Below are 25467 nucleotides of genomic sequence, written 5' to 3'. Positions count from 1 at the left end.
GCAGGAAATAAAAATGTGCATTATAAATATCATATGGGAGATACTGAAATTCGAGATGGAATCTATGAAAAAGACCTAGGAGTTTTTGTTGACTCAGAAATGTCTTCATCTAGACAAATGTGGGGAAGCTATAAAAAAAGGCCAACAAGTTGCTCGGATAAATTGTGAAAAGTGTTGAATTTAAATCAAGGGAAGTAATGGTAAACCTGTACAATGCATTAGTAAGACCTCATCTTGAATACTGTGTTCAGTTCTGGTCACCTCGCTACAAAAAGGATATTGCTGCTCTAGAAAGAGTGCAAAGAAGAGCGACCAGAATTATTCCAGGTTTAAAAGACACATCATATGCAGACAGGCTGAAAGAAATGAATCTATTCAGTCTTGAAAAAAGAAGACTACGCGGTGACCTAATTCAAGCATTCAAAATTCTAAAAGGTATTGACAATGTCGACCCAAGGGACTTTTTCGACCTGAAAAAAGAAACAAGGACCAGGGGTCACAAATGGAGATTAGACAAAGAGGCATTCAGAACAGAAAATAGGAGACACTTTTTTACAGAGAATCGTGAGGGTCTGGAATCAACTCCCCAGTAATGTTGTTGAAGCAGACACCCTAGGATCCTTCAAGAAGCTGCTTGATGAGATTCTGGGATCAATAAGCTACTAACAACCAAACGAGCAAGATGGGCCAAATGGCCTCCTCTCGTTTGTAAACTTTCTTATGTTCTTATGTAGGTAGATAGATTACTAACAAAAAAGTTGATTATGACTCTTGCCTCAATTAAATATACTGTATGTAAAAAGGGACCACAGGATTACATTAAGGTTATCAATCCAACTACATAATTTAGACACAATGTTAACAATCAAGTTCAGAATGAAGTTGCGAGTTGCAGTATTTATTTATTTTTTAACAATACACGTTGATGGGTAATGTCAAATGTAACACTTAACCAAACACTGAACAGAACATTTTCAAAGAGTGCTAGCATGTTAAATCAGACTAGGATATTTATTTATTTTTAAAACCCAATTGTTTTTATAATTTTATAATAGCCAATTATTTTTAGGCTCAGCTCACCGCTACCACCCCCGCGAAGACAAACATATGCTGTCCTCCAAAGCACATGCCGCCAGCCTACCGCTTCTTTTTCACACTGCAGGCCCAACATGCAGCCACCTCAAAGCTACAGCGTCGGAGGACAACGCAGCTCTGGGCAGCTTACAGGCAAGCCCGCAGGCACCAGGCCAGACTACAGGGGTCACTGGAGCACGGTGCACAGAGGACATCATGATTATGTACCTGGATAATGTAATTTTGCAAAGCCTCTTACAAATCAGTTCATCAAGGGTATGCTGTACTTGACAGGAATGTGTATTTACAATGACAAAACCACATTTCAGGGTACCTGGGCTTCTAATAAAGGCGCAGATGAAATCTGACACACAAAAAAATTAATAATTCCATGGCATGCCATGTACATACAGTAAATACCACATAGCACTGTACTAAGTTCTGAAATGTATTGAAATGTTTTTTTCACCCTCATCTTCAACCCACAGAAGTAAAGACTTATGTCTGAACATGAAAAAGAGAATGGAGACTTTTCACCTCTGACATTTTGAATTCCCAGCTAAGCTGGCCACCATGTCCCTCCATGGGAATACATTGTCTCCAAGGGAATACACAACGCACTGGGACTCCCTGCTGGCAAGCCAGACATCCACAGACAAAAACACTACACTTCACAGCAGTGACCAGGAAATACACAGTAGTAGATCAAGTCCATACTATGCCATTTCGTTAGTTATTTTATTATTCTGGTCTAATTTTCTATAAAAAAAAAAATGCAAAGACCCCCCCACAACCCTTCCAAAGTGACTGAAAATCACAGACTGGCAAAGTTGTAACAACCTCCATATATCTTCTGAACTGGCCTGGAACCAAATTGTGTCTATCAAATTTAGCCCCGCCGAGATATGTGTGTGTGTGTGTGTGTGTGTAAATGTGTGTAAATAAGGAGCTCAATTATAATGGCAGCAGACAACAAATGAAAACAAACAATCTGCAAGACTACATATATGTACAGTATATATACTTATTTTAAAATTACACCAATACTATAGCAAACTTGTTTTGACACAGCAATGTACGGTACCTACAGTATTTACTGCAGCTACACTCATGCCTGCGGCCACTAGGAAGGGGAACAGTATGCAGATTACAGTTACAGTTAAGTCAGAAATTAAAACAGCTATGCATTGGGTGTCTTCTCCCATACGTTGCAGGAAAATCTGCACACAAATAACCTTACTGCATAAAATCAGTATGTGCTAGTCCCAGACACACTAACTGCCCAGGACATGAAACAAAATACTGACCTTTAGTTTACAATATTGAAATGTAACATTTTGTGAGTTACAATTTCTTAATGGAATACTGTAGAACCTTGATATACCAAAATTTTCATGTCTTTTTTAGCAACATTCCTTGCCTTTCACCTAAATATTCCTCGTTCTAACATTTTTCCTGTAATTAAATCAATCGTTTACCACGTTTCATACAATTTTCAACCATCTCCAAATAACTGAGTAGCATGGCCCTTATGAGAATGGATGTTATAGATACAGGCTGTAAAAAACTGGTCATTTTCCATTCCAACAACAATATGCAGTAGAAAATATCTAACTGCAGCATAAATATGCTAACCAGCTAACTACAAAGTAGCCACAGTAGCACTCACTGGCATGGTGTAATACTGTACCCACAAGCAGGAGGAATGCCAGAGTATATACCGAAAAGTCAGTCAGAGGTTGACTATCCCTAAATGGAAGAACTGCAGCAAATTTCTTCAGCAAAATAGAAATAGATCTTTGCACGCCTTTATTGTGCTCATACTTGGATTCTTATTAACTTGGCAACCACTTAATTATAAAAAGTCAAACCAATCTATCCATCTCAGTTACAAAACACCAACATATTCACTTCAGCTAAAATAATTTCCACCCACAGGCAAAAACCATGCAGCAGCCGGTGTTTGATTATTTAATGGACATGAGCAATGAGAGTTTGTTTCCTGCTGTGCAGACATTTCCCAGAGTTTTGCACTGCCTCTCTTGAAAAAGGCATGAGGTTAATGATTTCTCCAATAGCATATGCTACTATAAATACAGTATACGATTTATTCAAGAATTGCACCTCTTCCGGCACAAGTCGTGGGCTACGGGTCTCTACAGAACATGTGTTCAGGTAACAGATCCACAAACTAATCCTGTACCAGACAACTACAGAGGTCTTTGGGTTTACATTCCAGAGATGCATTTCTGCTAAGTCGGGTTCTCAAAGCCTTGGCTTTGCTGCAATAGCAGTGTGCCTTACAATCTGTCACAGAAGCATGAAGCTTGACGTCTAAAACAGCAGCATTATGTCTTGCCAAGTAAGAATTATGTCAGCAGTTTGAAACACGTAGGGCGAGGTTCTTTTTTTTCCCCCCATTGAGACCTACAGTAGATACGTATTTTGCTCAAGGCAGAAAGAGCACTACTGTGCTTACCTTTGCATGCAATCAAACAGTATTAGCATACACACACACACACACACACACCCACCCCCCCCCCCCCCCCCCCACACACCACATACACACCTCTCAAACAACTGTAAAAATACGACCTCCACACTTTGTACATCTTGCTATTGTGGAAGGAAATGGAGAAGTGGGGTTGATAGGTTCAAATACTTTTCTTCCCATGTAAGCCTTTTAGTGTCTGAGTGATCACAACTGCACATCCATTTATAGCTATGTTCGCCTGAATCTCCCAAACTACCCCGGGGCCTGCAATAGACAGCCGTGGGGACAGGCTAAATCTTTATTTGGCTTAATTGACACGGTAGCTTTTACGCAAACTGCATCAGACAACAATCTCTTTTATAGACCAGCAGTGAAGAAGAATTCTAAAAAAAAAAAAAAAGAAGACTACCCTTACAAAAAACATTTATTAAAACAACTATTTTGCAAAAACAAAGTTTCCTCTCCTTGGAAGCACAATGTGCATTTTGTTTTCAAAGTGATGCATTTTTAGAAGAGTCAAATAGCTTTAAGGTTTCTCCTCAAGTGATTAAATTACAATATATCTTTCCTTTCTCGTTTATTTAGCACGCGGGAAGAAGTGTTAGTTTCTAAATCACAAGAGCAAGCTGTTTTCGTCTTCCTCTTCTGTATATATATATATATATATATATATATATCTATATATATTTTGCTCATTCCTGTTTAGAGTGAACCACTGACATATCCCTGTATTGACAGGAATCTCCAATATTACAGATCAATTATAGAACCCGACATTGCCTATAACTCTGAAAACAATAGGTTTTGATATTTTGGAAAGCTCAATGATGGAATTTTATTTTATTTTAAGGTTCAGATGTATTATTAATAGACACTAAAAGTGACTAGCTAACAAAATAACTCCATATATTTTCCCACCATGTACATCTATTCACTATATAATGTGGATCTGAAATGCGTAGCTGTGAAAGACACACGTTAGAGCAAACATGTATTTTATTTTTATTTTTTTAAATCTAAATAGGTACTACACTAGGTTAAATAAATCTGATTGCAAGCCTTCCTTTCAGATTGTCTTGTACCTCCACGGTAATCCACTGCTTCTGGGCCTTCTTTCCTGTCAGTAACCAACCAGCTGCTTCACCTAATGACTGACATGCTTTGCAGCCAGTTAGATGCTTTGATCCCAAAAACACTGCTGGGGTGAAATTACCTAGGAAGTAAAGCCGTAACAGACTTCCTGGAAGGCAAGACAAGCAAACTGATACATTTATTTAATCTAGTGTAGTATCAGATGTCATGTTTTAAAATGAAAATACCTGTTTGCTACGCCACGTGTTTCTTTCAGAACTGAACATGTGAGAATGTGTAGAAGAGATAAGTTCTATGAAATTGTATTATCAAGTCTGACAGTCACATGGAAAACATCTGTACAAATACTATTTTGTAACAATTCCCAATTTTCATTGTAATGTCTCTGTGTGTTATTTTGACCGGACAAGAGATGCCTGAAGCCATGTTAGTTATGAGAAAACAGCTATTCTGTCATGACATCATTCCAAAGACAGAATACTGTAGAAACTGTGTAAATGAGAAAAGACATGGTAATCAAATCTCATCTTACATTTCGGCATACAGAAACACACACAAATATTATGATAATAAAAACTATGAAGTAAAACACACTATACCATAAAAAGAATAGACAGAAAAAATGGAAAAAAAAAAAGACTCACCCATCATTGGAACACGTTAAAAACTCTTCTTTAATCTTGGGATGCCAGCACCCACTGTTGAGCATTGCAGTGTGGCCCTGAAACAAAGCACAGGATCATCTCTGCACTGGAAACACACTGCGGCCACATAATTAAATTTCCATACGACACTGATTAACTTGTTCCAAACAAATTATGGTTTTAGATTATTGAAGAAACTTAACAGGAGAGGCCAAGGATCAGGACTGGTTCTTGACTAAGACATGTGTTAAAGAATGGGTTCAGCAATGCAAATATTCACCTCACCATTATTTAGAGAATTCTAGAATCAAAGTAATAAAACCATTATATACAGGACAGCTTAATTATAACATACTATACGACATAGACTTAGTGAAATAATATGGCCCTATTCAAGACAAAAGTATCACACTTGTACAATGTAGGCTGGCTTACATCCTGTGAATTTAACAGCCACAAATATATTCAGTCAGCATTGTAGCTACATAGTGTGAGGGTTTTCATTCAAAATGTGGACTTTTGTGCATGTGTCTGTTTGTCTATCTATCTGTCACACACTACATGGTGAACATCGTAACTGGAGCTACTGGAAAAGTTATTTTCTAGATATATGTAAAACTCTAAAGCGTGACAAATAGACACAGACACCTCCACTATATCTCTGTTACATAATCCACAACTGGGTTTAAAAAACCAAGGGGTCGGTTTTAATAATCTAAACAGCAGAATACCCTGAGATAGTCCCCCTTTACTATATACCAGATGTGATACACATACAGAGTACACTTGCATGATAGAAACGTTTAAAAGTTTAAGACGTTTATAAATGGATGTCAAAAGTTATGGGTGGCTTCCTGAGATATAATAAGCCACTGTTGATGGTGGGGTAAAGTAAGAATCATTTGAGATGCTATAAAAGGTATGGTTCCACAGACCAGATCTGTGCTCTACAGAAACATAAGGAAATTTGATTCCTGTAGGAACACAGTGGATTTTAGAAGTGTCTAAACTATTGATTTCTTGTAGCTTTTTAACTGCTGCTGTTGAATTGTGGTATCTAATGAAATAAATAAGTCATGAGATCACCAAGGACCTTCAAAGTGCTTCCCTCTGTTAAAACAGTGAGAAAAGAATTAGCCATAACAAATAACAACTTCAAACAGAGCTCCCTAGTGAGGACTGACCAGACGCTGGATGCTGTTCAAACACAGATTCTAGGGAATTACTTTAGCTCCTTTGTGCACCTTTAACTTTTATTGTGGCATTGTACCAAGTACACTGACCAAAGGAGGTAAAACAACTTACTGAATAAGTCTTATGTTCAGATTAGAATTTAAGTCTGCAGAATGTCGACATGGTAAAAAATAAAAAAAAACACACGCACAAAACATTTAAAGGTATATGGTGAACAAGTACATGCATACAAACAGCCAACAGGTTACTGCCACATTGTACAGGTGAAGCATTGTGATCTTTCAATCTTACCATATAGTAATGCAATTCCATGGATTAGCAAAATTGCTTAACTGAATTAAACTGAATATTAACAAATATTTGAATATCCAAGAAAATGATTCCCAGTTTGGTGCTCAAATGCCTATACATTTAGTTCCACTAATGATAATAACACAACTGACAGAAAAGTATAAGCAATTACCAAACTACAAAAATAGCTAAAGCATAGACTGAAAAAAAAAAAAAGTTTATTTTTCTATTCTAACAAATCCTTTGCTAAACAATGTGGCCATCCAAGGAAAACAAAACCAAGACAGAAACAGAATCAAGACACAATTTGGGTTACCTAACTGGATAATTGCTAGCTTTAATTAAACTAACCTTCCTGCAAATTTGTGCAGTTGAGCCTCAAAATCAGCCCTGGATCATTAATTTCAAACTGTTTATAAGAAATACTGAAAAACAGAAGCAGTTGCTTTGTGCTTCCTTCAGCACCAAAAGGCAAGTCCTCTGCAATACAATTCATTTTCACTGACAATCTAGCCACTGAAGTAAAATAAGTAACACACATTATGCAAAAGCCACCAACTATGAGGCCTATTCTCAAAGCTTTAACGTATGAGTTATTTAAAGAATGATTTGATGTATGATATTCATACAATGTTAACTTTTACTGTGGGATTCAGGAATGGATGCCTGTTAAGCACTTTAATGAGATTCGTATATGTGTTTTGACTTTTTTTTTTCTTTTTTTACCTTTAACAAGTATATGATAAAGACATTATAAAGCCATTTGTTTCCTATTTATACAATTTATCTACACACCAGTAGTGAATTTACACAGTTAAATGGTGTAGATTTGTATGTAATAATCATCATAATATCTGATAATACTAGTCCATTTGAGTCAATGATTAAACAAACCATAGCAGGAGTAGGGTTACCATACGCCCTGGGAAAAGTGGGATTGTCACAGTTTTCAGCCTTAATTCTTGTCCCAGTCAGAAACAGTAAAATTATAAAATCGACCCGGCTGTGCTATTTTGTATCCACATTTTTTAAAAACAAAAAAACAAATCTTATGGATTACTTATTTAAATTCTGATTATGTGTTTAATAATTAATATTCTGTTCTTTTTTAGTTATTTTAGCTCCAAAAAATTGACTAATTTGTCAAAACATTTTTTTTTTTTTTTTTTTTTTTTTTTTTTTTTTGTTGCGGTTCTGAAATTTAAACTACCGCACAGATTTGCAGAAAACTTGGCCAAAAAAATTCTGCGTCACACAAAGCAAATGAAATGTCATCCCGACACGGCCAAAAAAACCTCAAAATCCAGTTTAAACAAGGTGTTCCAGCCACTCTTACCTATCGTGCCATTATATATTGTTATATGACAACAGAACGAAAACAATGACATTTATGATCTGCAATAAACACACCTACTATGCAGTTATTTTATCTGCTTTCGAGTTGCTACAGCATCAATGAATTGAAGAAATAAAATTCCCTTTTTTATTCTGAAAATCTGGTAACCCTAACCAGGAGTTAATGGTCCTTTTAACTTTTCCCCCACAGCATCTACCTTTACATTTCCACCCAAACAACTTATCTTTATATTGTGTTACTTCATTTCTTATACGTGAAGTTCATCAAAGGCCAGTTTCAATTTATGTTGCCTTTCTGATTCTTCTTGATTCTGGTACATCGTTTGTTTGTTTTTTATTTAGTACAGATTTGCGCTACACTTCTTTGGAGATGTGACCTGTGGGTGGCTAGTTGCTTCATAACGTCATAAGGGGACAGTTAGCATATTCCTCCTGGTTCAGATATATTATTCATTTGGGAGGGGCCAAATAGCATGCTAAATAAGTTTTGGCCAAAACTTGCAACTGCTGCATCAAACACTGCTGGTGCCCATGTTGTGGATCACATTATCTGATTGCAACTAGACCACATGATCAAGTTTGAATAAAAAAACATAAAGCAGAAACTTTTCATATAATCAAAAAATAAACTACACACATAGTAATGTGTTCAATTAATTTCATTAGTGTAGCATGTTTTTAGGGATATTAATAGCGCTGAAAGTGTCAAACTAAGTAACCTGGTGTTTGCAACCCTATGCTGAAGCAGGGCAGTTTATTATTTTAAAAATAATCCCAATAGAAATTAGTTTGTTGGGCCCAGTAACCTTTTCCTTCTCCTTAAATGTAGTACTTTCCAATGCCCTTTCTTAATGAGCACTGTGTTAGTATTACCCGTCAGATTCCAAAGCCAATTGTTTTAGTTTGTAGAAAAATTTGACAAAAAAACAAAAAAACAAAAAGAAAACTTAAGCAGAGTTACATAGGTTGGGGCAAATACAAATATTAGGTACAAAAGTGGTGAAAAATTTACCTTTGTGTTTGCCATGTCCACAATGTACTGGTCGCCCTTGACACACTCGATTACCTGGAAACCATCTCGGTCAAGGATCTTGGCCTGCGAGTTCCCAGACACAACAAGGATGACATCCCCTGTAATGCTGTACTGTAATGACCTGATCTGGTGACTGGAAGTGGTGGGGAAAAAGAAGAAATGAATAGGTTATATGAGAAAACTGAAATTGTAAAAAATGATTGGCGAGTGTACAGGATGTTACATACCACTTCTGGTGTGCTGTGGTGTGTAAATTAAATGGAATTAGTGGCACACAGTCGATAGGATTTATAGAATAATGGTTAAACATGACGGGGTCAGAACAGAGATTTTCCTTTTGGCATAGTCTTGTGACATATTAAACGTGGCTGAATAAACCCATATAATAACATGACGCTGAAATCGATCAGTCACACTACGGTACAGTTCACAAGTCAAGCAACAAATAAAGCCTCTTTTTGTTTCACATTAACTTCTACTGCTATATATGCAGCTAACCTCTCCAAAAATGTATAATATTATAACAGGGTTATTCCTATATCCCTGGCAACGCATGTACAATCGTGCATTGTTAAAAATGAAAAGTACTAAAACTCTGGTTTTAATGGTTCAATGTCTGATCTTACAACACTTGTCAAATAATTGAAGTGTGTTTATCGTATCATAGGCCCAGAATGACACTTCAGTATGATCTTGTTTACACGATCACGAGATGTTTGTATGGAAGGCCATCTGAGTTAAACATGCACACCTCGTACATGGATTGATTTTGACTAAGAAGAACACATAAAATAGTATGTGTTATAAATAAATGTAAATGAACTACACATTTTCTATGTAGGGGCTTGTCATTTTAGAGTCATTTGGTATAATTACATGGGTAGCCAATCTCCTTTGGGATAACATCTTTTTAATTTCAGACATGAAATATGCTTAAAAGAAAATCAAGAATGGCAGATGGAAGGTGACTTTTACTTGGATAATTTATTAAACGTACTATTTTCTTTAAATTCATTGGCTCTCATTTTCAGTGATCCGATTGGCCAAATTAGTTTGCGTAATAATTTGAATTACAACACATACTAATCAGAACTTGCACTAAATATTTGAAAATATGTTTGCTGTGCTGCTCAGAATTGCGTAACAGAATTTTGGGAGTTGTTTGCGGACCACCTGGACCAGAATTACTCATGGACCAAAAGGTTGGGAAATACTGACTGAGATTAATTAACTTCCATATCCCCTTGATATTTTCATTTTGTTTAATGTGTTCTTTTAATTCCTGGACATTGACCACCTATATTTATACAAGTTATCTTTCACTATATTAAAAAAGCCTGGAGAACCTTTTCATTAAATCAATTGCAACTGGATTCGCTGCAAAGCAAACTATTAAAAGTGGGACCACAGTATGGAGACACATAGTTTAAGATAGAAAGACAGAAAAAAGTGGTCAATATTGTATTGTAAACTATTATGCACATGTACTGTACTATAATACCTTGTACTAAGTTTCCATTATTAAAGTAATCCATCAGTGCTTTGCGAAATCAAAGACAACACAAAAACAAGGAAAACTTCACACAGGACAGACACTGTTCACACAATTTGTACAAACATCCCGATTAAAAACAAAGCGTCACACTGGCTTTCAAAAATATGTAAACCACATTTTCTAATGGAGCTCTGGCCTTGCAGTGCCAATGTTGGCAGTGACTAGCAGCAATGCAATGCACTCTACGGATGGAGTCATTTGTGTGTGTTCCATCAAAGCAGCCAGTTCCATTGCTGAAAGCCACAGACAAGTGGAACGGAACCCTCTTCCAAGGGAAGGAGCATGTGGAATTTCAGGGATCATGAGCTCCGAGTGGCAAAGAGCTGCAGACATTTGTTTACTATTAGCAAGTTCATGCTAACCAGTAGAACATGCCCTATTACAAAACAATAAAAAGGCAATATGTTATACCGATGTAAATAACACTATCTTTTCTGGAATGAAGGTGATACAGCTTCAGATCAATTCCCAAAAATGGGAGTTTTTGAGAATAATAAAAAGTCTTATTAGACTGAATGGTTTGTAAAAATGAAGCAAAACGGGTATGTGAAAAATATCTGTATGAAACAAGGTGGCAGTGAAATGGTTAATAAATACTGGCTACCACCTGTAATGGAACTTTATTGAGAGAATAATAAAATGCAGCATTGTACTAACTGAAGATATTATGTCAAAGAGTGGGGGTATGTATCAATGATATGGCCAGAAGTTAAAGCAATGCTGCGGTGAAGGGGTTAATTTACCGGTAGTGGAGAGAGAAAGAAAATCAGAAAAAAACTGCTGTGTTCCAACCATTAAGACAAATGTGTACATCTCTACAGAGCAGAAACTTAGGTTCAGTGTCACTGTTAAGACATTTTGCATTCAGGGTTTACATATATTAAGCCAAAATCTACTGTATAGCTATATAAAAATTGTCACAAAGACCTTACTCAATCTGACCTAATGGTGGAATGTGTTTGGAAAAGCTTTCTCTACCTACCACTCACAAGGCTGAAGACAGCGAAAAGCCTGGAGAGCTGAATCCATCCCAGCAAAATCCCAGAACTTGACGTCATAGTCGTACCCACCAGTAACAAGCCGAGCTCCAGAGGGATCCAGCCCCAGCGCAGACACCTGAAAAACGGATAGTAATAAATGCGGATTATGTGAATCAAAACACCCCTGAACATCTCGGTCATCCCTTAGAAAATAATCAAATGTATTACAATAAGTCTTTTATTTGGACAGAAATTTTAAGTACAGTACATTCAGCAACTAGCAACCTAACCATACTGTGAAGTACAGTACATGCTCATGGTTCTATACAAAAATTCTATAAAAATGTAAGTTTTAATAAGATAGTAGAAAAACTTCCCGCTAAAACTGCAAGAAACATGTTTTGTTTTTTGTTTTTTTCACGGATACCCTGGGAGGGTTATACAGTATATAACAGACTGCTGGACAAGCTCTCCTGAAGGAAGTGAGTCCACCAGAGCCATGTCACACTCCCATTCCATAGCTATACAGTATGTGTGAAAGCTCTGATCTTGTCCAATTGCAAAAATCTATTATTTCTTGAGCATAAAATTTTACAATCACCAGTATGAAGAATGTATACATTTTCAAATTGTAAAACTCACAGTCTTTGTCCCGTGTTGCAGTGTAATTTCATGTGTATCAGGAATTCGCTTCACAGGGTTCTAAAGCAAAAACAAGGAAGTGTACAGTAGATTTATTACTCTTATAACTTCAAAACAGTAGTGCTAGTGGGTGTTTAGTTGTTTGCAAAATGCATCAGATTCAAACTTTTTCTCATTACTGTATGGGGGTGGATTCATTCAATGTTTCACCATTATCCATAGTGTACATTAAATAGCTATCGATACCATGTACACCATTAAGCTCAGTATTATTTTAGATGGCCTACGCTGCATGTATTATTTCTTTGTGACACTTATATATATATATATATATATATATATATATATATATATATATACACACACACACACACACACACAGGTAATGAGCTACATTGTAATTTTACAACATGTGGAATATTGTACTTTATAATGATTCAAGGGAATCAACCAAAACTACACATTTCTCAAATTACAATTTTTTTTGAAAATAAATTAAGTGTCACAATTATTGGCACCCTTGTTTTCAGTATTTTGTGCACCTTCCCCTTGCAAGGATAACGGCACTGAGCCTTTTTTCTATAATTTTTTATGAGATTGGAGAACACATTGGAAGGGATCTTAGACCATTCATCCATTCAGAATCTTTCCAGATCCTTGATATCCTTCGGTCTGTGCTTATGGACTGCCCTCTTCAATTCAAACCACAGGTTTTCAATGGGATTCAAGTCCGGAGACTGAGATGGCCATTGCAAAATGTTGATTTTGTGGTCAATAGTGTATGGCCATGCTATACACTATATAGACGCACGGTCATGTGATGCTGTTTAACCAATCAGAGGTTGCTATTTTTCCCAAGCCGTGTTTTATATTTATATGTACCAGAATCTGCAGAGTCAATGCCCATGTTTGAACAATCGCCCCACCCCCATTTTTAGCTGAATGTCAAGTTTTCAACTGTTTCTAATAACCATGCGCAGAAAAAAAAATAATTAAAAATTAAAATTAAAAACATGTGCAACAAAATGCCTGAAATTTCAGATCTCACGCTTCAAGTGAGTAGAACAGGCTGTGCACTACAGTAGTTGCTCTGTGCATTGACTGAATACATTGCAAGCACTTTTCGTTTTGGATCTGACAATACAGACTCCGATTGACTACGCTTTCCTGTTAAGCTACAATCTATTTTTTTTTTTTTTTACAATAGACTTCAGCTTTAAAGGTTATTGCCTTTAAGGCAAACCCTTTAACTTTGTATTTCACCATTTAACACTCGAGCGACTGCAGTTATACTCATACCTAAAACCACCACCAGCAGTTTTATTTATATATATATATAAGAGAGAGAGAATGAATAAAGGGGCTTCAGTGAGTTACAGGAAAATAATTTCATCCACAGTTTACTTCTCTGGGGTCTTCAAGTGGACACCTTCCATTCTAGCCCACAACACCTTAAGAGGTCTTGGCAGTGATTTTGGTAGCCCACCATCACCCCCATCCCCCACTCAGCTAAGCCCAGCTTACTTGCTTGGACAAGACTTGAATTCTGAAGTGAAATCGATGGACAAAATCTGCAAGTGAGTGTCAAGAGGATGCACATTAAATACAGTGGAAGAAATAAATCAGTCCTGCACTGTATGCCAGAGGCTTACCTTGTAAAACTTTAATCTAAGAGTGGGCTGGATTTAGCTTTCAACTTGAATGAGTTTCCCAGAAAACAAAAGGAAATGTTTTTACTGTAACAGCACAAAGACAATGAAGCACTCCTTCCATAAATCTTTCTAAATTAACACTTGGAAAAACTCTTAGAAGCTTACTGTCTACATTGATGTTAAACACTTTTCTAAAGATCTGCAAATATACTGGTCTCCAGCTTGGAGAGGCATTCATATAGGTGGGTGGATCAGTCTGTTCTCAAGTCAATTTTCACACCCACTACAGTCTACAAATTGAAGTCCCGAGAATATAAGCAATTTCGTAGAGTGGAAATGTCATTCCCTAACTGTAGTACATTGCACACTGCTATACAAACAACCAACATGCTTTCCACATAAATTTGAAATACCTTTTGAAGAAAGCTCTTAGTGATAACTAGAAGGGAATCTCAGCCAATTGGAAGACATCAATGTCCTCCTCATTGAGATACACCTGTTACCATGAAATTCCTGCACATGACTGTACATACATTTAAGATTTGTCCTAAAATTGCTATTGATGAAGTGCCCTGTGTAACATAATTTAGGTCAATATTTTTCAATAAAGGAATGTGGTGAATTTATTTTATGCAAATGTTCAACTTTAGGCAGAGAACTAAAATTGTTTTGTATTGTATCAGTCTTTTGAACACCAAAACTTTCAAGAAGGATATATTCTGAAAATAGCAGTCACTACATGCCAAGAAATGCCTGACAGAGGGTGCAAAAACAAACTTTTTAGCATCTAATTTGTCACTTATAAATCAAAAGGCTCTTAAATGTAAACTATGTTTGTATATTTTTTTTTATATGAAAAGCAATTACAATACAACAACTGTGAAATGCAAATACTGTGCATAGACAACTGAAAAGGCATACTGTAGATAGGAAATACAGCTGTGGACAGATGTTAGCAAGAAATGACAGATAAATGATAGACTAGACCAAATGAGTGGTAGGAAGTCAATTAAATGATACATCCTTAATAGAAACACCTTCACTTATAGGTGTGCCTGGTATTCCATGAAGGGTTTAATAAATCTTGGGGAAAAAGTGATGTTCTCTGTTTCAGGAAGGAAGGCCTATTTCCTATCATACTTACACAGCTAGTTCCAATTCTCCTTATGCTTTGATTAGCAATACTCTCACACTAGCAATCAATTCCCTCCCAAACTGCGCCTTTTAGCTGTGTTATGAACTCTGACATAACTAAAGATTGTTATGACGTGTGACATAACTGTAAATTGCTAATCTGCAATTAGACCTAAATGGCTTTACACAACTAAACAATTGAAAGCCATGTTCATATTTAATAAAAACAACAACAAAGTACTCCCTTAACAAAAATAGAAGAAAATGTACCAACTTCAGAAGAAAAGGATTTAAACAGATGATATGATTAGCCCTTGGGGGATTTACCAGATGCGTTTAAAAAGTGGCAGAACGGTGGTCTACTTCACCTAATAATTCTCTTAACTGTAATTAATGTTCATATAAAAATAAAATTCAGCCCCTTTTGTCTTGCCTATGTAAAGTGAATGATTTAGTTTATATTGGACTCACACAACAAGTTTAGTATCTCAAAAGGCATCTCGTGGCATTTCCTTTTTTTTTTTTTTTTTTTTAATATATCTGTGTATTTATGTTTTTGTTTATGCATGCTTTGTCATGTAATTTACACATTCTTCTTACCAAACTGGATCTCGCTAAACACCTAATTATGGTACATTAGTGGAAACCTACAATTTAAGAGGGGCACAACAAAATCAGGTCACCTCTTATCTGGTGAAGTACAATTAGCAGGAATATTATGTTGATGTAGCACAGTTTTTAGAAGTCTTTGTTAAAAAATAACTAAACCTACCCACTCTAGTTTCAGACAAATTCCAGACAAATAAGACTAACTGGACAAGTGCAAAGGGAGTAAATGCACATAAAAATATAGAAATAATAACATTGTATTTTATCCTAATAATAATTGATTATGATTACAAACGTTTGTTCGTAAAAGAAACATAAGCAGAATGGGTAAATTACATGACAAAACATCTATAAAAACTTAAATACATAAATAAATAAAAACAAACAAAACACACACATATATAACAAAACTGGAAATGAACTAAGATGTCTGACATACTAGACATGCCGTGCGAGTCCAAAATAATCTAAATCATTCACTTTATATAGGAAAGACTGAAGGAGTTGTATTTTATTTTTGTATGAACATTAATTAGTTGAGAGAATTATAAAATCCTAAAAATACAATTTAGTTTAATCAAATATCCTGTGTATTGTGCATAACTGAGATCTGTCTACATCATTATTATTATTTGTTTATTTAGCAGACGCCTTTATCCAAGACAACTTACAGAGACTAGGGTGTGTGAACTATGCATCAGAGTCACTTACAACGTCTCTCAAGTGACTTGCTCAGGATCACACAGTGAGTCAGTGGCTGAGCTGGGATTTGAACCGGGGACCTCCTGGTTAAAAGCTCTTTTCTCGACTTCTGGACAGCTCAATCTTCAAGTATTTACTGAGTACAATAGAATCTAAACAAACTGACCCACACTTCCTGATGATAGAATATCCTCATAGAGTTGGTCTGTGGAACATCTGATGTCAAGAAACTTGTACCTTGTGTTAAAGGAAATTACTAAATCAACAGCCTGCCCAATAATGTTCTAAAAGAGTGGAAATGTTTATAAACCGCACTCGAGAAAGGCCATTGAGCATTCCATAGAGACTAGTTTCATTTAGTTTGTATGCTTATTTTAGTTGTCTGGGAGACTACTCTACCCTTGTCATTTTTCTCCCATGCACAGTTTCTCAGTGCAGAGAATAGGTCCTCAAAACTCTGAACTTGATAGCCAAGTTTACACTACACATGCAATCTAACAGAAACTCATACTGTACTGTATGCTTTGCATCCATAAAGTTTAACTGCTGTCAGTGTACAAGCTTGCACTATACGTTGCATTTTAACTGTGTCAAGGAGGAATGTTTGGCTTGGCAGTGAAATATATAATAAACTTGGCATGTTAGGGATGCACCTTGGTCTGGAGTGGACTCTCAACAGGGCAGAATGTATTTTGCACGTATCTATACTGGTAGCGAAGCTGGGTAAAAAACATGATGTGCATGAGGTCCAGCAGATTTGTTTTTTTTGTAATCAGGTATCTTTTGAAATCAGTCCATTTCACTCTGATGAAGCAGTTGACAATTATCAAACCTTTTTTTATTGAAATCATTCCACATGATTATTTACCATAATGGGAGGTACACAAATCCAACATCAGTAGTCAATGCAAAATATAATTTGCAAGCAATTACTTCACCTCAACTCCTTAAATTTAGCAAAAACACCCTTAAATGGATGACCGGTCCTTAAATTCTGCATAGCACACATATATGGAAGGGAGCCTAGATCATCACAACACAAAACAGGGTTATATAAAACCAGTTGTAACGAAGCCAAGGGATAGTTATCTTTCACCCAGGAGATAAATTAAGTGGTTGATTAATACGGCCCACACTGCTTATGAACTTTTGAATGTTCTTAAAATCTTTAAGAGATAGTGACACAGACCTGGGGACTGTTTTCCAAAAGCTCAACTAACCTAACCAACATTGTGAAAGTATCTTAAGAGCAACTTTTGCAAACTGCACTGGTTTACAAAGTACTGCGTGCCTTCAGACACTATTGACCTTCTACTTGAGTTCACAAATGACCTGGGGTAGTCGGGAGATGTTCATACACACACTGAATACTGTACTACTGACAGTGCTATTTGTACAGCAAGTAGTATCTTTTTAAAAAAAAAAAAAAAAAAACAACAAGCAAATAATCATTTATCCTTCAATGTATTTATATCACATGAAATCAACAATTAGTTTCAGATGGATTACAATTGCTGTTTCCCAATTACACCCTTAAATTATACTTAAAAAACCAAACAATGCTTGAGAATCTCTGAACAATTTGAATTCTCAAGAGGGGTTTTGGGTAACACACCTTAAGATCGATCGGAAGCACCTGCACCACTCTCGAAAGAATAACACCATGTAACAAATTTATTTTTTTTGTTCCTGGGTAGTAAGTGTTATTTCTTAATTGCTTATGCCTCAAAAGTATAGAAAATGGCTACTATTCCCCACAAACTTTGCTTTTGTGACCAGGACATTGATATTTCAAAATATCACTATTTCCAATGGGAAAACGGGCAAATGTGTGTCTTTTTGTTCACATAAAGTCCGAAAAAAACAACATATGAATCCAAATAAACATGTATTTATACTAAATACAAAAATGAATACATAAGATTTAGAAGTGAGTAGTTTTTAAATACAGTATAATCGTAAATCTCGAAAAACTACTCACTTCTAAATCTTTTGTAGTCATTTTTGTATTACTTTAGTATAAATACCTGTTAATTTGGATCCATATGTTGTTTTTTTTCTGACTATGTGAACGAAAAGACACACATTTGCCCATTTTCCCACTGGAAATAGTGATATTTTGAAATATCACTGTCCTGGTCACAAAAGCAAAGTTTGTGGGGAATAATAGCCATTTGCTATACTTTTAAGGCATAAGCAATTAGGAAACAACATTTACTACCCAGGAACAAAAATTGTGTTACATAGTGTAATGTGGAATTCACAAATACTTCTGCCATCAGGAAACGGACCCTGATTCTTGCCTACTTCCAAATATAGCCTGGATGTTATTATAACCTAACCTTCTATATCCACGTTCACTAGCACATTGCGTTTTAGAAATTGTTCCATCCAAAATGACAAACCTACAGTAGAATGTCGTTCCGGAATGTCAGTTATTTTTTTAGTTCAAATTGGGTGACAAAAATAATACTGTTGATAAAGCTATTGGATGGCCACTCAGTGCTGTGGCAGTTACTGGGCATATACTGCAGAAATGTAACCCATCATTTTAAGCAAAATAACCCCAAGCTTCTTAGTAGTAATAAAAACAATTTGTAGAAATTGACAAACTTTTTCAACAAGAATCCTTCTAAAAAGTTAATCAAAAAATAGATGGAGCGACTGTGTGTGTGTGTGTGACAAACTCCACATACAAGTTATATCATATATATAATAATACGATGTGTATATATACAATATATATATATTATGTGTAGTATATATATATATATACACACTAGTATGTATATATATATATATATATATATATATATTATATACACACACACACATACATATATATATATATAATATATATATATATATTATATATACACACACACATATATAAATATTATATATACATCATAATATATATATATATATATATATATATATGTGTGTACACATATATCTATATATACATATATAATATATATATATATATACATAATATATATATTATATATATATATATATACATACATACATATATATATATATATATATATATATATATATATATATATATATATATATATGTATATATATATATATACACACACACACACCAGTATGATATATAATAATATGTATATATAATGAGATAGATTATATATATTATATATATAATCTTATATATACACACACACACACACACACACACAGTGCCGATAGAAAGTCTACATCCCCTTTCAAAATCCACCTTTTGTTGCCTTATATATAGCCTGGAATTAAAATGCATTAAAATAGTTTTTATTTTTCATTTATCTACACATCCTATCCCACAACTTCCACGTGAAAAAAATATTCTAGAAATATGTAGAAAATTAATTAAAAATAAAAACTGAAATAGCTCAGGTGTAACCACACACAAAATCACACACCAAGTTAAGTGGCCACCACCTGTGTTAAATTGTTGTGATTCATATGATTTTAGGATAAATTCAGCAGTTCCTGTAGGTTCCCTCTGCTGGGTAGTGCATTTCAAAGCAAAGACTCAACCATGAGCACCAAGACGTTTTCAAAATAACTCCGGGACAAAGTGGTTGAAAGGCACAGATCAGTGGGTGGGTATTAAAAAAAAAAAAAATAAAAAAATCAAAACGCCTTGAATATCCCTTGGAGCACAGTCAAGACGATTATTAAGAAGTGGAAGGTGTATGGCACCACCAAGACCCTGCCTAGATCTTCCCTACTGTGAAGCATGGTGGTGGCAGCATCATGCTATGGGGATGTTTCTCATTGGCAGGGACTGGGACACTTATCAGGATAGGAGGGGAAATGAATGGTGCAATGTACAGAGAAGTCCTTGAGGGAAAAACTGCTGCCCTCTGCAAGAAAGCTGAAACTAGAACTGAAGTTCACCTTTCAGTATAACAACGACCCAAAGCTACACTGGAGTGGCTAAGGAACAAAAACGTAAACGTAAAAGTTCAAGGGGGTGAACACATTCTATATGCACTTTTTGCGCAAAGGCTAGTTGAGATCAAACACTGCTGCAGTGATAATTTATCATGAAGAACTGTACAGCAATTCAAAAACACACACAACAAGTTATTAATTGAACAGCTACAAATATCTTGACATAATGTCCACATACATGTCGAATCAGATTAAAAAGAAAGGTTTCTCTTAAGTTTACCCGAGATAAACAATGTTTGATTTGCCAACTCGCATGGGAAACACTTAAGCACCTAAAGCCACAAATAGCATCAGCTTGTGAAGTGCGACTAACCAGCCCTGTCAATCGAAAAACACAAGGGACAAAAGTGACTGGCAGGCTAACTGCCAGAAGCAAATACAGATGCCAAAGGCATCAAACTGCAATAAGGGATGTTTACAGGTTTATTAATGTCACAGAATGCCAATACAACAGCACACAAAAGAAAGATAACCCTACTCTGCAATATACAACAAATTGTCATTTGATTTGTTTTTTGGTATTGATTTGCTTGGTAAACTAGGCCTTCAGTAACAAAGTGGTGCTACAAAAAGAATAAATAATATCACATATTAACACTTTAAAAGGTATAGCTAAGGGTGTGCATCACAGTAATTTAATTTTGATTACTTTATTGTTCACTGCAACATGAACAGAAAAACAGGTAGACAAATTTGATTTCAGCTTCATTTTTTATTCCCAGAAAATGTAGGAGACTGTGTGGTCCAGTGGTTAAAGAAAAGGGTTTTTAACCAGGAGAACCCCAGTTCAAATCCTTGCTCACTCTGACTCATTGTGTGACCTTGATTAAGTCACTTAATTTCCTTGTGCTCAGTCTTTTGGGTGAGACATTGCTGTAAGTGACTCTGCAGCTCATGCATAGTCCACACACCCTAGTCTCTAAGTTATCTTGGATAAAGGTGTCTGCTAAATAAACAAAATAATAATAATGATGTAGACAGATCTCAGTTATACATAATACACAGGATATTTGATTAAACTAAATTGTATTTTTAGGATTTTATAATTCTCTCATCTAATTAATGTACAGTATTAGTGAAATTAAAGTGTTTTCTCGTAAGAGCCAACTTCCCAATATTGCAGTATGTTTAACATACCTTTGTCATGGTAATGTCTGTTTATAAACAAATAGTGGAGGTACCCTTAGGCTTTGAATTTTTTTTTTTACATTTTTTAAAATTTAAAATTAATGAATGTGTTTGTATTGAAATTAAAGATTGGAACAGTGTGCAACCTACAAAGAAACTAAAAAAAGTGTTGTCTCTTTAAAAATACAACGCCTCTTTCTGAGCACAGGGGGTGCTGTTTTGATCTCACTGGGACGCTGTAATCCTTTGAAATGGTGTAAAATACAAATGTGGTTTCCTAATTGTAAATGTATAAAAACACATTTCGGAAATCACCTTTCTTGCAAAACAGTGTTACTTAAATCGCAAGTCACTAGGATTTAAACGACCCATTTCAGTGCCTGAAGATAAAATGTAGTGAAAACTCCAGTGCCACATATTTTATCACTGTAACATTTAATATCTTCTTTTTTCTTCAAATACATTAGTAAGAAGCATTTCAACATAATGGTTTCAAAGTTAGGACAGGTAGTGTTCTATCGGACTTTGCAGCAACATATTTAATATGTGAATGCTTTTACTGTTTTTCTAGCAATTAATTAATGAACGAAAGTTATGCATACATAACATTATGAAGGACATGACTGCAATTACAATCCCTTTATATAAAACAATTAGTATATTTAGGTGATAACTACAGTGCTCAATGAGTGCATGAGATGAGGCTTTCAAATAGGTCAAATGCAAGACAGATTCAGTTACGTGCCGCTTCTGTTTTGAGACTTCAACAGGATCAGTACTTCCTGACGAAAGTGAATGGCATTCCACTTGTTTTACAATGTATGATCAAATACACATCAGTAACTATTACTTCAAAAGGCTTGATAGTGTCTGCAAGTCAGACTCTAGACACATTTTTGTTGGTTTGGAGTTGAAACTCAATGTGTTCATTCTTACTTAATGTCAGTTTGGGTCTTTGTGGCTTTATGAAACAAACAATAGTATCCAATATGTATGCTTATACCATAAAAAGGTAAACATTCAAAACGCATAATAAATTGAAATGGCGGTGGTTAAACTAAACCCAGAAAGCTTGTCTGGCAATGTGGCAGTATACTCTGCTGTTGTGCAATGTCGACAGCATAAAATTACAGCCTTTATTATAAACTATTATTGTCAGTTTAGTACTCAAAATTAATCTTCAAAAGACAGCATGAAATTGCCTTTACACACCAGCTGTTGGTTTTGCCATTTCCACTTAGGAAAACTAAATGAAGGACCTGATGGATTTGCTTGCTCACGTGTGCCCCAGCATCAATCATACTAAGCTGTTGCTGACATTCAGCACTATTCACAGCCAGGTTATACAGCTTGAGTATAGGTAGATAAACCAAACCTTAAAAGCTGCTTAACATCTTCAATACAGCATACAAGGAAGCAGTTTACTGGGCTATGTGGTTTTGAGCATTTCTACCACTACCCCATTACAGCATTGCAGAAAGAAAAACACTATCAGAACACACTACTAACTAACCTGTACTGATTCTACTGGAAATGAGCACGACCATGACTTCGCAACACCCAGCATTTTTCTTGCTGTACTGGAGACAATGACTGAGGTAAAAGGGTAGGTATTCAGTTTAAATTACCTTTAAATTAGGGTTAAAAAAATAAATAAATCTTTAGATAAGCCTACTGGATGTCCAACCACTGCTGTGGCAGTTACTTGGCCTTCATAATGTTAAACCTTCAATCTTAACCTGTATAAGAATATTACTAAAAACAATTTGTCCTGTAGACAGATGTATACATAAATCATTCTCTACATGCGCGCCATCCTAATTGCACCCATACTTGTAGATGTTTCATAGATCATTACCATGCTAAAGTCAAAAAGCTGTACAAATTATGCCTTTGTATTTAAATAGGCTATATGCCAGTCAAACCACATGTTCGTAGAAAATGAAAGTTAATTCATATTGAGCCAAGAAGATAGCTTATTGAACCCTTTCTTTCAATTCCTAATGAAGCATTTGTAGCCCTCCAGTGTTCATACCTTGTAGTTGCCTTCAAACAAGTTTAATTAAATCATGATACTAGTTCTACTGTACATTTACAGCCGTGTAATAAAGTAGTACTGTAGGTTATTAGATAAAATTGATCGATCTATGTGAAATCACTATTGTTTATTTTCTAGGTTTAAAAAGAAAAAAGTCACTTGTCCAATTAAACAAACAGTCTTCTTGTCCCATGGTTTTGCCATGGTAGGTGGTTTAGGAACATGGATAAAAGAAAACATCCCACAGGTACTAGTATATTTTACAACTGTACCTGGATAGTACTGGATTTTGAAGAATTCTACCGATGACATGGAAATTGGGTACCAGACACTATACTACTTTAAAAAGTAAATACTTTTTTTTTGTTATTAAATAATGCAAATGCATAAACCTACAAACATTATACACAGAATAATTTACAATATAGATGTAACATTTACATTTTTTGTAGGTTTATTTTGGATATAAAAAAATATAGAATGCCCTGCTCACAGGATATTGCCATTTCAAAAGCGTCTACCTAAATAAAATCTGTGAAAGTAGGTACGTGTTCTTTTATCAAACATAACGAACAAAATACTTGTGCTGCAGAGATTACATTGCACGGCAGTCCCGTTTAACTTTTTTCAAAATTACTTTTTTTAAGATGTCATTTTCACTGTACATGTACTCCCTTAGCCAATAGCAGAGCTAGGTAATAAAGTGTGCCTGTACCTCCTGTCAGTTATCAGTGAGGAGACAATTTGTACTGGCTGATCACTTTTAACTTTCTCCTTTTTAAAAAATATCATGTCAAGTTTTTCCAGGTGTAGTTGCGCATTTTTCCACTTGTTTTAGAAATGAACGAGTATTCGAAACTTGATCAAAGTATTTGAGTAGTAATTTTATTTAGAATACACGATTTTCACCTTTTGTTGCCTTATAGCCTGGAATTAAAATGCATTAAAATAGTTTTTATTTTTCATTTATCTACACATCCTACCCCACAACTTCCAAGTGAAAAAAAAATTCTAGAAATTTGTAGAAAATTAATTAAAAATAAAAACTGAAATAGCTTGGTTGGATAAGTGTCCACCCCCCTTTTAATAGCAACCCAAAATTAGCTCAGCTGTAACCAATCACCTTCAAAATCATACACCAAGTTAAGTGGCCTCCACATGTGTTAATTTGCAGTGATTTATGTGATTTCAGGATAAATTCAGCAGTTCCTGTAGGTTCCCTCTGCTTGGTAGTGCACTTGAAAGCAGAGACTCAACCATGAGCACCAAAGCGCTTTCAAAAGAACTCCAGGACAAAGTTGTTGAAAGGCACAGATCATGGGATAGGTATAAAAAAAATATCAAAGGCCTTGAATATCCCTTAGAGCACGGTCAAGACAATTATTAAGAAGTGGAAGGTGTATGGCACCACCAAGACCCTCCCAGATCAGGCCGTCCCTTAAGTGGATGACCGAGCAAGGAGACTGATCAGAGAGGCTACCAAGAGGGCAATGGCAACTTTGCAAAAGCTACAGGCTTTTATGGCCAAAACTGGTCAAAGTGTGCATGTGACAACACTATCCCAAGCACTCCACAAATCTGGCCTATATGGTAGGGTGGCAAGAAGGAAGCCTAAAAAACAAAACCCTCAACATGGTCTTCAAGCCAGTAATCTGTTACACCTGCTTGATGTGGGAAATCCGAGAAAACCCAGCGGAGCTAAACCAAGTGTGCGTAAAGTGCCACGCGATCCAGGACTTGCATAAACTAGTAAGTATGCTAGAAATGGAGTTGGAAGAAGTGATACAGCAACAGGATCTTGAGGAACTGGCACACCCACAATTCATGGAAGTCTGCCTCACCCCTAACAGACTGAAAGCCACCAGGGAGATAGAAGGTCAGAA

General features: G+C 35.6%; 1 protein-coding gene across 2 annotated transcripts in view; it reads right to left on the bottom strand.

Moving 5' to 3' along the window:
* The window catches only part of LOC121318428 (WD repeat-containing protein 70), a 128446-nt gene that overhangs the window by 87570 nt on the left and 15409 nt on the right, over positions 1-25467 (bottom strand). For both annotated transcript variants that reach the window (XM_041255107.1, XM_041255097.1), the window contains exons 6-9: positions 12356-12415; positions 11716-11849; positions 9158-9311; positions 5305-5381 (exon numbers count right to left, since the gene is read on the bottom strand). In XM_041255107.1, coding sequence (XP_041111041.1) covers positions 5305-5381; positions 9158-9311; positions 11716-11849; positions 12356-12415 — 425 coding nt within the window. The remainder of the gene's footprint in view (positions 1-5304; positions 5382-9157; positions 9312-11715; positions 11850-12355; positions 12416-25467) is intronic.

The sequence above is a fragment of the Polyodon spathula genome, chromosome 1 (genome assembly GCF_017654505.1).
Source record: "Polyodon spathula isolate WHYD16114869_AA chromosome 1, ASM1765450v1, whole genome shotgun sequence".
Lineage (NCBI taxonomy): Eukaryota > Metazoa > Chordata > Actinopteri > Acipenseriformes > Polyodontidae > Polyodon > Polyodon spathula.
This window is presented reverse-complemented; position numbering and strand designations above follow the sequence as displayed.